Genomic DNA, 15,526 nt, shown 5'->3' on the forward strand with positions numbered 1-15,526 from the left:
TCAAATTTTTCTTCTTCCACACACCAATATTTTGTCATCCTTTGAGAAGAATTTAGAGTTTGAACGCCAAGAATCTTGAAGAACCAAGTCTCTACTTCGTTTTTACCGATCGTTTTTCTCTAAAAAGGTATTTTGTTTATGAGTTCTTTTTATTCTTCTTCCTCTAACCGATTAATCGGTCTTCTCGAACCCTCATGCATCTTGGATGAGTAAAAGTGGTATAACATGGATGTGGGAATATGTGTGTGTGTGTGTGGCGTGTGTGTGTGTGTGTTGTTGTGTTGTGTAGTGTGTGTTTGATGGCTAAATATTCTTGTGTGATAAGCATGATCTTGATTAATTAATAATAATAGGATGAATCGATGGGAAAGGGAAAAGTATTGAGACATGCATGAGTAAGAGTAGTGTTGAACCTAATTTGTGATATGTGCCTATGTGATTAAAAGGTGAACCTTTGGTTGCGAAGCCGGATAACGGAAAAGCGAAACTACTTGAAAACTAAGCAGTCGAGGTGGGCTTTACTCTAAAAACTCTCTTTTACTTTATCAAAATGTTGTTTGGTGTTATAAGGGTGGTTTAACTGTTATGCCATGCCTATGTCTGTTTTATTGTGATATTGTGCGCCCGATGCCTAGTTTGTGAGTTCGCTCCATTGGGCTAGGGCTATGGATATGCTTATACGAATTCGGGTCTGAGTATGGGCCACAAACCCTACCAGGCTGTGTACACGATGGGATCGGGAGCCGTCCTTGCTAGTCGGCCGGTCTCGTGGGCGTAAAGTGTGGCCACACTTTCGTCGCACCATGGAATGATTGTGATTGTTGTTTTGTTGAGGAAAATGGGGAGTTATTTTGACTGGCCAGTCTATGAAAATATATTTTGTGATACTCGTGATATTTCTCTTATAACTGCTTAAAACTCGAGTTCACTTGGTAAGGGTGGCATAACTTATAAAATGTTTTGGCAATGAGCTACCTGAGTATTTCAAAATACTCAGCCCTGCATGTGTTTTCCTTATGTGCAGGTTGAACGATGACGAGCGGTGGCGGGTGTTGAACATGATAACTAATTAATATGGATATGTTGAACTTCAAGCGTAGTGTCTTCACACATAGCTATTCTTTCTCTTGGTCGCCTTCCGCTGAATCTTGATGCACTTTAGAATTTCTTTTGGGATATTTGCACCTTGCCTTCGGTTTGAGGCCTTAGCCCTTTTCTTGTGATTTTGTGTTGGATATTATGTCGTACTCTTAACATATTTTGATCGTTATTTATGATACCTTCCTTCTCCTTTTAAACTTCTAGGTTAAGTAGTTGTTTTAAATGCTCTGATGTTTCCTTTAATAATTTGGCCAACACTCTTTTAATAAAACCCTAGCCTATGTTTACTTCTTTAGAGTCGGTTCGGGTAGCAGCCGCCGCATTTATTGTACCCTAGGAGGGCGGGCTGTTACAGTTGGTATCAGAGCCTCAGTTCTTTCCGCTCTGGACCCAAGAGTCTTTTCAAACTTTAGGTTGTCCTTGTAATCTTTTTGTAAATGAACTAAATGTGGAGGGCTCAACACCGCGACTCGTCTCATTCAACCACGAAGAAAGAGGTACCAAATATTTCTATGATTGAAACTTTTGCTCTTGGAAAATTTTTAAGGAAAATGTCATTTGTTGAAAACATACTTGGAAAATTTTTTATGGAAAATGTCATTTGTTGAAAACATAGAAATCATGCCATAAGTGTTGAGAATATTGTTGTGCTTGTGAAGCGATGCTTCTTAAATGATTATTCCTAGGAGTTTGGAAATATTATGAATGTGAAGCGATGCTTCTTGAATGGTGAATTGTTGAATGTTGTATGAGAACTTGTTAGAATTTTGAAATGCGAATGTGATTACATGAGATTATGTTGAAATGTTACGATGCTTAGACTTGGACTTTGAACCTAGCATGTTTTAGCTATACGATCACAGCGCTTGTACCAACAATAGAAACGTGGAGACTAGTATAAGGCCGTTAGAGTATGTGGAGATTCGACGAAACGCGAATGGAAAACGCGCAATTAGCTATCTTAAGAACGGGAACCTTGAACGCGACGTTACCCTTGTACCACCATCTTTTGACTTTTATACACTTTCGCAGCACCATTTGAAATCACACACTTTCTATTCTTTTCCACCTTTTGTGACGATGCTGACTTGTTCCTTTTTCCCCTTTATGTAGATGGTTCAACCCTATCACACCCTTATGCGTCGCCGTTATGCTAAGAATAGGAACTTTCCGGTGGAGCGCTATAGAGAGCTGGAATGGGACGGAAACCAGTTCCTCTTGAACTTCGTCACCGATTTCTATAGTCATTGGCTGGACGCTTACGCGTACGGGACTACCCATCACGAGGGAATCATGCGACTTATCCACATACTGCCTTCCCCTTGGAGCGAGTGGACCGCTCAAGCCTCAGCATCCTACACTTGGTTTAGCCCGCCCAGGTACATGCCTCGAGGAGACTTCGTCGGCATAATAGGAGTCATACTTCCGGCCATGTCTGCCGCCGTTGAGGGACCTCCACTCCATCCGCCAACGCAAAGGTACTCGCCAGGAGCAGCACGTCGAATGAAGTATCGCGATGATGAAGAGCCGCACGTCGCTCGCGTACCCCAAAGGAGGACACTTAGGATGCGTGTTTCGGCCCCTCGAAGGATCATAAGAGAGGCCGAAGAGATGCTTACCTCGATTCCTTCGCCCCTAAGCGACGAGAAGAAAGACGAGGAGATGGGACCGTTCGAGAAAGGAGAGAGTTCGAACGCGGAGAGTGTCGGAGAGTCGGAAGAACCCGAAGAGAACGAGGGCGGAGATGTCTAGTACTCGGGATAGTGATTTTGTTTTCCTTTCCCCATGTTTTGAATTCTAGAACTTCTATTTACGTTGTTACTTTCTTTCGCAATTGTTCCGCTCCTTTTTCATTCATTGTACCAAGACCTTTTGAGATCCTTTTTGAAATTTAATGGGGAATTCATACCTTTCATTCTATTGTCTGGCGAAGAGCCGTCTTCACTCTTTTCTATCCTTATTGCGTGAATATACTTGCTCGTTCTATTATCTTCCAAGTGTTTTCCACCTTATGGTACAACCTTATTATGTTCTCTCTTGCACGACTGTTTTCCTTACAACTGCTATTGTGTGGTCTTTCTTTAGACCCTGCTTGTGAATGAGTTAAAAAAAAAAAAAAACTTCTCTTTTCTTTTCTTTCAAAGTACCCTATCGCTACCTTGAAGTTTTAAATAAGTGCGCTAACAACTCGAGTGTGATAAATCAGAATGCCGCCTAGACGCAACGTGAGGAACGAGGGACCTACCTCCCGGGCTTCGGTAGAAGAAAGTGTGACGCAACCAAGGCCGCCGTCACCACCACCACCTCCACGAGTAGATAGGGAAGTGGTGAAGCTGTTCCTTGACCAAAAGCCTCCTACCTTCGACGGGATGGGTGAACCTGCAAAAGCTGAAACTTGGATACGTGCCTTAGAGCGCATCTTCAAGACATTGGTGTGCAACGATGCGGAGAAGATGATCTGTGTGACGCATCAGCTGACCGGATCCGCCGACTTTTGGTGGGATACTAAGTTAAAGACCATGCCCCAGTATCGCATAGACGAGATGACTTGGGAGGAATTCAAGACTGAGGTTTACGACAAGTACGTACCCAAGAGCTACCGCAAGGCGAAAGCAGCCGAGTTTCACAACCTTACCCGAGGACGTCTGTCTGTGACCGAGTATGACTATGACCATGCACTTTGTGACATGACCCGCTATGCGTCGGAACAGACCGATACCGATGAGAAGTTGGCCAATAAGTTTCGTGAGGGCCTTAGGCACGAGATTAGGATGGCATTGGCAGTCTGCGGAACCCTTACGTACGCCGAGGCGTTAGCCCTTGCACTGGATGTAGAGGCAGCAATGCCGAAGGAGAGAAGCGCGGGGAACACCGCAATGACTTTACCCCCGCCACGTCCTAACCATGATAAGAGGAGATGGGAGGAGAGTAGGACCCACTATGACAACAAGCGATACCGCCCCACTCAGAATAGGCCGCCGTACGGAGGAGGACAAACTTCGTTCAATCCGAGGAGCGACCCCCGTGCCAGGCCACCCCAGTGTAACGTTTGCGCCAAGTACCATTTCGGGGAGTGTAGAGGACCGCACTCGACTAGGTGCTTTAACTGTGGAGGGAACGGTCATTTCTCGAGGGAGTGCCCAAGCAAGAATATGGGAAACGGGTCGAGGCAGAACCATCAGGGTTTCCGTCAGCAGCCGAGGGCGCCACCTACGGGCTCGGGAGCAAACCGGGAACAGCCACTGCGGCTGCAGCAGCCTGTCCGCCCAAGACTTCCCGCCCCGGCTAGAGCGTACGCTATAAGTCAGAAGCAGCCCAAGATCGAGCAAGGGAAGCCCGAGAGTGGAAATCTAGCAGGTATAGGCGAAATCCTCGATACCCTATTGTTGTTTTATTTGACACGGGCGCATCTCATTCGTTCATCTCTGAGTTATGTGTGCATACCCTAAGCTTGCCTACTAGGAAGTCTGAACATAGGATGATGGTGTCCTCACCAGTAGGAGGAATGGTAGAGATCTCTCGATTTTGCTTGAACGTAGAAATCATACTAGGAGAACTTAAGTTAGTTTCTCACGACCTGCGAGTTATGGCGATGAGAGATGTCGACATAATTTTAGGAATGGATTGGTTAACCGCGAACTTTGCGACGATTCGCTGTAAGGAGAGGCTAATAACCCTACAAGCCCCGGGTACGGAACCCGCCGTGTACCATGGAATCTCGATGAACCGACGAATCGCTATAGTCTCCGCGTTACAAGCCACCGCCATGTTGAAGAAAGGACGCCCGACCTACCTTGTCTATCTCCACGGAGAAGAGAAGGAGGAAGCGAGGCTTGAAGACGTTGCTGTCGTACGAGATTTTCCCGACGTTTTTCCCGAGGAGTTACCTGGACCGCCGCCAGATAGGCAGTTAGAGTTTACAATTGATCTTGAACCTGGAGCCGCACCCGTATCGAAGGCACCGTAGCGCATGGCGTCTAAGGAGTTAGAGGAATTAAAGATTTAGCTACAAGAGCTCATGGATTTAGGTTTCGTGAGGCCCAGTGTTTCGCCATGGGGCGCACCGGTGCTCTTCGTTAAGAAGAAAGACGGGTCAATGAGAATGTGTATCGACTATAGAGAGTTGAACAAATTGACCCTCAAGAACAAGTACCCTTTGCCGAGGATAGACGACCTGTTCGATCAACTCCGAGGATCTGGAGTGTTCTCTAAGATGGATTTGAAGTCCGGATACCACCAGCTGAAAGTGCAAAAGGAGGATATCCCTAAAACAGCATTCCGTACCAGATATGGTCACTATGAGTTCGTTGTGATGCCGTTCGGTCTGACGAATGCCCCAGCCGTGTTTATGGACTTGATGAACCGAGTTTTCCATCCGTACCTAGATACGTTCGTCTTAGTATTCATAGATGATATCTTAGTCTACTCGAAGGACGAGAAGGAGCACGCGGAGCACCTGCGAATCGCGCTGGAGACGTTGAGGAAGGAGAAGTTGTACGCCAAATTCAGCAAGTGTGAATTCTGGCTGAAGGAAGTCAACTTTTTAGGACACATCGTGTCAGCAGAAGGAATCCGAGTGGACCCCGCCAAGGTTGAGGCGGTGCAACAGTGGAAGTCGCCATCGACGCCGAACGAGATTCGGAGTTTCCTGGGTTTGGCAGGATACTACCGAAGGTTCATAGAAGGGTTCTCTAAGATAGCGAGACCAATGACCCAACAGCTCAAGAAAGGAATCAAGGTGAATTGGACGCCGGAGTGTGAAGCGATTTTCCAACTTTTGAAGGAGAAATTGACCACCGCACCAGTGTTAGCTGTGCCAGAGCTTGGAGTGAACTACGTAGTTTACACCGACGCTTCGAAGGTCGGATTAGGATGCATGTTGATGCAGAACAACAAGGTGATCGCTTACGCGTCGCGACAGTTAAAACCGCACGAGTTGAACTACCCCACCCACGATTTAGAGTTAGCCGCAATAGTGCATACCCTAAAGATTTGGAGGCACCATCTCTACGAAGTTAGGTGTGAAATCTTTACGGACCATACGAGTTTGAAGTACTTTTTCGAGCAGAAGGACCTGAACATGCGACAACGGAGATGGCTCGAGCTAGTGAAGGATTACGATTGTGGCATCAACTACCACCCTGGCAAGGCAAACGTAGTAGCAGATGCTTTAAGCCGTAGAGACCATTCGCAACTCGCTGTTTTTCTGACAGAAGAGGAAAGCCTAGCACGAGAGTTGAGTAAGTTGCGGATAGAAGTAGTTAGGACACCCGAAACCGTGAAGGGCCGAATCGCCGCGTTAGTAGTAGAACCTGATCTAAGGACGAGGATCGTTGCAGCACAACGGCTAGATATGAGATTGGAGGAGATTCGAGTCAAAGTAAGAACCGGTGAATCCAGAAATTTTAGCGAGGCTTCCGATAACGCTCTCACCTTTGAAGGGAGACTGTGCGTGCCGGACGACGAGGGACTTAGGAACGAGATCATGAGCGAAGCCCACAAAACCCCATACACTGCTCACCCCGGGAGCACAAAGATGTACCAGGATCTGAAGAAGTCCTTTTGGTGGAACGGCATGAAGAGAGATGTCGCAGCTTTTGTGGAGCGCTGCTTAGCCTGCCAACAGGTGAAAGCCTTACACCAACGACCGTACGGGAAGCTACAACCGCTTGAGATACCCGAGTGGAAATGGGAGCACATCGCTATGGACTTCGTGATACATTGCCAAAGACCCTCAAAGGGAACACCGCGATCTGGGTGATCATAGATCGACTTACCAAGAGTGCGCATTTCATACCAATCCCCGTAACCCATCGATCGGATAAGCTAGCTCGGATCTACATTCAAGAGATCGTGCGATTACATGGAGTCCCAGTGACGATTACGTCTGATCGTGACCCGAAGTTTACCTCGAAATTTTGGATTAGTTTACAGGGCGAGCTTGGAACACACTTAAACTTTAGCATCGCTTTTCACCCTAAGTCCGATGGACAATCTGAAAGAACAATACAAACTCTCGAGGATATGCTAAGAGCCGTGGTGCTCGACCGAGGCGGAAGTTGGGAGACCGCACTCCCTTTGATCGAGTTCCCCTACAACAACAGCTTTCAAGCAACGATCGGCATGGCGCCATATGAAGCACTTTATGGGAGAAAGTGTAGATTTCCGCTCTACTGGGATGAAGTTGGCGAACGAAGAGCGCTTGGACTCGATGCAGTCGAAGAGATGGTCGAAATCGTTCGACAAATCCGCGCGCGAATGAAAGAAGCTCAGGACAGACAGAAATCGTACGCCGATGTCCGACGGACGGACTTGCAGTTCCATGCTGGCGATAAAGCTTTCCTCAAAGTATCCCCGTCGAAAGGGATAACGTGTTTTGGAGTCAAAGGCAAACTGAAACCGCATTTTATCGGGCCGTACGAAATTCTTGAAGGAGTAAGACCCGTAGCTTATAGATTAGCGTTGCTACCCAGCCTTGGGAATGTGCACAACGTCTTTCATGTGTCGCAGTTGCGAAAATACGTGTTCGATCCGAAGCATGTGATTCGTTACGAGGATATCGCCGTAAGCCCGGATCTGAGCTACGAGGAGCAACCCCAGATGATCTTGGATCAAAAGGTCCAAACCTTGAGAAATAAAACCACTACCTTCGTAAAGATTCAATGGAGAAACCACGGGCCCGAGGAAGCCACGTGGGAGCTCGTGGATAAGATGATGGAACTATAACCGGAACTCTTTCCATAAAGGTACCAAATTTTGGGACGAAATTTCTTTTAAGTGTGGTAGGATGTAACATCCCGGAATTTAGAACCCTAATTTTAGAGCCCTAGAATTTATTATTGATGACGTGGAAGATGTGAATTAATTTGATGAGTGAATTTATTGCATGAGTTTCTTTGATCGGGAAGTTTGAAAAGTCAATTTGTTGACTATGTGATGTGGCATGTGATTTATTGAATTATGAGATTATGTGGTGAATTATTTGTTTAAGGGTGAGTGAGAATATTAGAGAAAATTTCCATAAATACTAGCCACCTAATTGTTGAGAATTTCGAACCCTTGGACTTTTGGAGAGGGAATTCTTTTTTTCCGGATTTAATTTAATTCTTGGAATATTTATCCAAATTAAATCCAAGACCCAATCATTCCTTATTTTAAAGAGGAAAAATCGACACCCCCTTTGTGCCTAGTGATTTTCGAAAATCACCAAAATAAGGAAGGGAGCATTATTTTTATTTTAGTTAATCCCTTATTTGATTTCCTTCCATACCTAGAATTTAATTATTCTACCAAATCTTTCCATACCTCAAGGGATCTTGCCTTAACTTATTCTAGTCAATATTTAAAAATCCATGCCTTATTTAAAAAGGCATAGGGATGCCTATTTCCATCCCAAGTTGGGAGAATTCTTATTTTTATTTTGCTCCGTGATATTATATTCTACTCCGTAAAATATACAAAAACAAAATCTTGGCTATCTTAGAAGCCTAATTTTCGAAAACTAGGAGATTTGCCCTAGGATCTATTTTTGTTAATTCTTCTTACCTACTTCACAATATTTATTTATTTAATTGTGGAGAATAAAATCTTACCAAATATTCTAAAGATCTCATTGGACTCTATAAATAAGAACCAAAACCCCAACCCTAGCCCCCATAATTTTCGAAACCCTCTCCCCCCCCCCCCCCACTCTCTCAAATTTTTCTTCTTCCACACACCAATATTTTGTCATCCTTTGAGAAGAATTTAGAGTTTGAACGCCAAGAATCTTGAAGAACCAAGTCTCTACTTCGTTTTTACCGATCGTTTTTCTCTAAAAAGGTATTTTGTTTATGAGTTCTTTTTATTCTTCTTTTTCTTCTTCCTCTAACCGATTAATCGGTCTTCTCGAACCCTCATGCATCTTGGATGAGTAAAAGTGGGATAACATGGATGTGGGAATATGTGTGTGTGTGTGTGTGGCGTGTGTGTGTGTGTGTGTTGTTGTGTTGTGTAGTGTGTGTTTGATGGCTAAATATTCTTGTGTGATAAGCATGATCTTGATTAATTAATAATAATAGGATGAATCGATGGGAAAGGGAAAAGTATTGAGACATGCATGAGTAAGAGTAGTGTTGAACCTAATTTGTGATATGTGCCTATGTGATTAAAAGGTGAACCTTTGGTTGCGAAGCCGGATAACGGAAAAGCGAAACTACTTGAAAACTAAGCAGTCGAGGTGGGCTTTACTCTAAAAACTCTCTTTTACTTTATCAAAATGTTGTTTGGTGTTATAAGGGTGGTTTAACTGTTATGTCATGCCTATGTCTGTTTTATTGTGATATTGTGCGCCCGATGCCTAGTTTGTGAGTTCGCTCCATTGGGCTAGAGCTATGGATATGCTTATACGAATTCGGGTCTGAGTATGGGCCGCAAACCCTACTAGGCTGTGTACACGATGGGATCGGGAGCCGTCCTTGCTTGTCGGCCGGTCTCGTGGCCGTAAAGTGTGGCCACACTTTCGTCGCACCATGGAATGATTGTGATTGTTGTTTTGTTGAGGAAAATGGGGAGTTATTTTGACTGGCCAGTCTATGAAAATATATTTTGTGATACTCGTGATATTTCTCTTATAACTGCTTAAAACTCGAGTTCACTTGGTAAGGGTGGCATAACTTATAAAATGTTTTGGCAATGAGCTACCTGAGTATTTCAAAATACTCAGCCCTGCATGTGTTTTCCTTATGTGCAGGTTGAACGATGACGAGCGGTGGCGGGTGTTGAGCATGATAACTAATTAATATGGATATGTTGAACTTCAAGCGTAGTGTCTTCATACATAGCTATTCTTTCTCTTGGTTGCCTTCCGCTGAATCTTGATACACTTTAGAATTTCTTTTGGGATATTTGCACCTTGCCTTCGGTTTGAGGCCTTAGCCCTTTTCTTGTGATTTTGTGTTGGATATTATGTCGTACTCTTACCATATTTTGATCGTTATTTATGATACCTTCCTTCTCCTTTTAACTTCTAGGTTAAGTAGTTGTTTTAAATGCTCTGATGTTTCCTTTACTAATTTGGCCAACACTCTTTTAATAAAACCCTAGCCTATGTTTACTTCTTTAGAGTCGGTTCGGGTAGCAGCCGCCGCATTTATTGTACCCTAGGAGGGCAGGCTGTTACAGATGCTATCTCTCACACCTAATTATTTTATAAAAAATGATTTTAATATTTTAATGCTATATTTTATGATTAAAATAGTTAGGTGTAAGAGATAGCATCTCTAGCTATGCTTCTCTCCATAGCAGGGGTTCCAAACCCTTCAGTTTATCCCACAAAAGATATCGCATTTCTCTTTTTGAAAAAAAAAATCTTTTACATTAATATTAATGTACTATTTGTTCTCTCCACTTAATATACAAAATAACATCTATGTCATCTATTAGGGAACGGAGGGAGTACATTTTTAAGAGTGTTATATAGGTATACTGACCAACCAAACCTGATATCATTATAACTGAAACATATTATGATACTATCTTTTTGATAAGAATATTTGGACGTTATAGTTATACGTTGTATCTTGGTCTATTCGATGACTGAAAAACAAGGTGATTTTTAAAATACTGAGTCAAATTGGGAAGTTGAGGAGGAGCTTATCCTTTAGAGATTGAGTTCTTATATTAAAGCTGATGGGTGAATTTTCCATTACTACCGTGTCAAGTGGGTGGGAGCTACCCAAAGTTAGAAGATGGTCAGGAAAAAATCGACAAACCATCAGTGTTTAATGGTTGTGATAAGGTGACACTTCCTTGTATTGTTTTGCTGCTTGAGCGTTGAGTTTGTTGTTTCTTTTAGTCTGGTCTTATTGGTTTGGGTGTCTCTTTTGCTTTTGCCTTGTTTTTTGTGCTTTTTGTCAATTTTTGCTTCCTTAGTTCTGTTGGCTAATTATATCTTGACTTAGCTCACTCATTTTACATATGGTTAAGTCTTTATTTTATTGAAAAAAGTTATCATTTTGGCAAAAAGTAGTTTCTGTAAACATCAAACGTGGTATTAATATTCTATTCAATTCAATGCAATTGTAAGATAAAATGACTTTTGTTAAAATCTTATATACAATCTGAAAACTAATATAATATTTTTGTGAACAATCATGCATGCATGTATCAGAACTGAATACTCTTTCAACTTTCAAGGTAAAATCAAGCATGTATACCTTTTTCTTATTAAGCAGTGGTGTTGCCCATGTCACAAGGTTCTTTCCCAATGGCATTGTACGGTCACCTAATTTCTTACCTGTCAAGAGTTCAACGAGAACTATACCAAAGCTATGAACATCACCTTCTTGACTATCCCCATCCCTCTTAAATCTGCCATTACAAATAGTATAATTGATGGTCAAATGTCAATACAAATTAACACTGGTCTTCATCTCTAGAAAAAATAAAGAAAAAAACATGTGATCTGGAATTCATGTTGAAGAAAGCAATGCAGAATAATAATAAAAACATGTCATATATGAATGAGTTGTAGCTTTCATTGAATTCAAAATTTTGCAACATTACATATATATATATATATACTACTGCTAAGAACCATATAGAACTAGTTCTTAATCCATGTACTACAACATAAACTCACACTTAACAGACTAATCACAAAAGAATCTACTACTGCTTTTTTCACTACTCCTTTGATCAACACGTCTCTCCAAGTACATTGGTGGTCCCTTGACATAGCTGTTGGCTCGTTGGAAGTACTTTCACCAAGCTGAGATTGCATACAATCAGCCACGTCAACCTTCCCTTTACATGTAGGATCAGCTTTCTTTACTTCAATGTTGCACAGAACTTTATCTTGAGGATTGGTCTCTTCACCAAGTTCTCTAACACTCCCCCTAATCCGAGTGAGGCTAAAGAAACTAGACCAAGTCTTTCTCTTAGCTTCACGAATGATTGTTGACTAAGAGGCTTGGTGAAGATGTCTGCTATTTGAACTTTTGTTGGAACATGCCTTAAATCAATTTCCTTTGCCAGAACTTTGTCTCGGACAAAGTGTATGTCAAGCTCTATATGCTTGGTTCTGGCATGTAACACAGGATTTGATGCCGAGGCTATGGCACTCATGTTATCCACCAAAATCACAGAACTTGTCTCTTCCTAATATTCAGTTCTCCCAGTAAAGAATTCAACCATGCCACTTCAAAAGCAGCTAGAGCAAGACTTCTGTACTCTGTCTCAGTACATGATCTTGCTACAACAGTTTGCTTCTTCACACACCAAGAAATAAAGTTTCTTCCAAAATAAGTACAGAATCACTGTTGTTGACCTTCTGTCATCCAAATCTGCAGCCCAGTTTGAGTCTGAAAATGCTGAAACATCTCCATTTGATTTATGAATCTGAATCCCAAAATCCAAGGTTCCTGATAGGTACCTTAGAATCCTCTTGACTGCTCTCCAGTGTGTGTCTAATGATGAAGACATATATTGACTAACCACCTTGTTCACAACATAATTTATATCAGGCTGAGTGATTGCTGGATATTGTAAAGCCCCCACAATACTTCTATACAGCTTGGCATCTTCAACAGGTTCACCAATATTTTTGCTCAATTCACAACTTGAAACCATGGGAGTTGGACAGTCTTTTGCTCTTGTCATGTTAGCCTTCTTTAAAGATCATTGATGTAGTTGGACTGGCATAAATGTAGCCCATTCTCAGCAGTCTTAACCACCTCCACTCCTAGAAACAAGCTTACCACCCCAAGATCTTTTAAAGAAAAATGGGCATTAAACTGAGATGTAACCTTTTGGATGGAAGATGAAGAGTTACCTGTAACCAACATATCATCCACATAAATCAAAAGATAGATGACTTCACCCCCTCTCTTCCTGAAGAACATAGAAGTATCTGCCCAAGACTGAGAAAAACCAAGAGATAACAGCACAGAATGTATAGTGAGAAACCATGCCCTTGAAGCTTGCTTGAGGCCATATATTGCCTTATTCAATTTGCAGACCAGATGAGGACCACCCTACTCAAATCCCAACGGTTGTTTCAAGTAAATATCTTCTTTGCTGAATTTTGATGAGAGATTCTAACTGGTATGGAAAAGTGAGCTCATCAAAAATAACATCTATAGTGACTAATAATCTTCCATCAGGGAGAAGGACTTTGTATCCTTTGTGTGAGTCACTGTATCCTAAGAATGTGGCTTTGACAGACCTGAAATCTAGCTTGTGTTTGGTGTATGGTCTGATCAGAGGATAGCAAAGACAACCAAAAACCTTTAGAGTAGAGTAATCAGGCTTCTTAGAGAACAATTTCTCAAATGGAGATAAGTTTTTGATGACTTTTGATGGCATACGATTTATGAGATGCACTGCAGTAGCAAAAGCATCATCCCAGAATTTCTGAGGCAGAAAAGACTAAGCTAGAAGAGTTAGACTAGTTTCAACTGCCTATGTTTTCTTTCAGCAAAGCCATTCTGCTGTGGAGTGTAAGGACAAGAGATTCTATGAATGATTCCACTCTCTTTCAGAAATGAAGTTAGACTCTGGAATTCACCTCCCCAATCAGACTGAAAAATTATAATTTTGGAATTGAGAAGATTTTCAGTCATTGCCTTGAATTGTTTGAACACAGTGCAGACATCACACTTGTGTTTCAAAAGGTAAATCCAAGTGTATCTTGAGTAATGGTCTACAAAGGACACATAATATCTAAAACCATTTCTGGATAGAACTGGGTATGGACCCCACAAATCACTATGAACCAATTCAAGTGGTGAGTTAAAGACAGAATGTGATAAAGAATAACGCAGTTTATGAGCTTTAGAGACACAACATGGATGGCAAAGTGAAGGATCTTTCATTGAAGTAAAAGGAATTTTTACAACTGTTCAAAGCAAGTTTAACAACATCTAGAGTAGGATGTCCTAGTCTATTATGCCACAAGGCTATATCTAGACAAGGATTAAGTTTTGAACTATTGCTAGAGTTTGAAGTGGCCATGCTGAGAGAGTGAACAGCTGGGATATCTTGGCTGGAAGAGGAAATGGAGCTACAACTTCTCTTGATTGGTGAATGGTCAACTAGGAAGTGATATAATCCCTTGTCAAGGGTTCCCTTGAGGACGGTTTCCCTGGTTCTCGGATCCTTAACAAAGCACAAGTTAGGGTGGAATTCAAAAAACACTGAGTTATCCTTAGCAAATTTGGAAACACTAAGAAGGTTCTTGGTGATACTAGGAACATGTAAGAGGTTCTTAAGAGATAGCTTTCTGGAAAAATTGACAGAATGAGACTTAAAAGAAGATTCACCAATATTTGCAATAGAAACAAGAGATCCATTTCCAAGTACCAAGTTTTTACCTCCAGTATATTCTGAACTGGTGTTGAGGTTGTTAAGATCATTAGAGACATGGTGGGTTGCCCCAGCTGGTAGAAGCACTTGAGTTAAAATTGAACTCTGATGGATTCCCAAGAGAAAATGAGCCTGATGGAGACCTTGGCACTGATGGGTTTAAATATCCCTGCTGCTGTGGTGGTGCACTGCCTCTGAACTGGACTTGAGGAGGAGTGTAGTTCTGCTCAAATCTGTGCCAACACTTCGCAGCTGAGTGGCCTGGCTTTTCACACAACAGACAAATGATTTTGTTTCTTGCTCTTCCAAAACCCCTACCACCTCTGCCACCTCTTTGATTTCTGGAACCTCCTCTTCCTCCTCCAAAATCAAATTTGTTGGTGTAGGATGGTGTATCTCTCTTATGACCAGATTGCTACACAAGGTTAAGCACTGGCTGTGAACCCTCAAAACTGCCAGTGTGGGCTCTTAATGTCTCCATCCTGGACTCAAATCAGTAGGAATGAACTGACATCTCCAAGACTCCATGGATCTGTTCTTGAAGTGATTGCACACACGGCTGGGTCATATTCTTGGCCCAAACCTCCCAGAATATGTAAGATTTGCTCTGCATCAGATATCCTGCACCCAACAGAGCTAAGATGATCAAAGTAAGTCCTCATCTTACTGATATAGTCACTCATTGTGAGTGAGTCCTTTCTCAAATTTTGCAGTTGCTGCCTGTACTGCATAACCTTGGCAGTAGAACGTCTGGCAAAATTGGTCTCAACGGCACTCCAGATGTCCCTTGCTGACCCGAGCCCCACAACAAGAGTAAGAGCTCCCTCTGACAGAGAAGAGAGCAACCACCCTGCTACTCTTCTATCTTGCCTTTGCCATGATATCAAGGATGGATTTATCACCATTGATTCTCCTGATGGATCGTATCCATCTGTGGTGGAGGACTTATTTCTCCTGTGAGAAAAGCTTCAAGCCCGTAGCCATATATTGTTATATCTACCTGCTGCCACATTAGGAAATTCCCTTCAGTCAGCTTCACTGATACCGGAGGCAGCTGTGAGAAAATAGGTAGTGCACCTAG

The 15,526-nt window shown here is 42.4% G+C and overlaps 1 protein-coding gene across 1 annotated transcript; it reads left to right on the plus strand.

The window, feature by feature from the left end:
• The first annotated feature begins 2,214 nt into the window (after positions 1-2,214).
• On the plus strand, positions 2,215-2,853 carry LOC148932563 (uncharacterized). The gene has a single exon (XM_089065158.1). It carries the CDS (start codon positions 2,215-2,217, stop codon positions 2,851-2,853), a length of 639 nt encoding a protein of 212 aa, XP_088921284.1.
• The last annotated feature ends 12,673 nt before the right edge of the window (positions 2,854-15,526 follow it).

Source organism: Salvia hispanica, chromosome 2 (assembly GCF_029641045.1).
Source record: "Salvia hispanica isolate PSC_SH4W2 chromosome 2, Shi_PSC_v1, whole genome shotgun sequence".
In the NCBI taxonomy this organism is placed as follows: Eukaryota; Viridiplantae; Streptophyta; class Magnoliopsida; order Lamiales; family Lamiaceae; genus Salvia; species Salvia hispanica.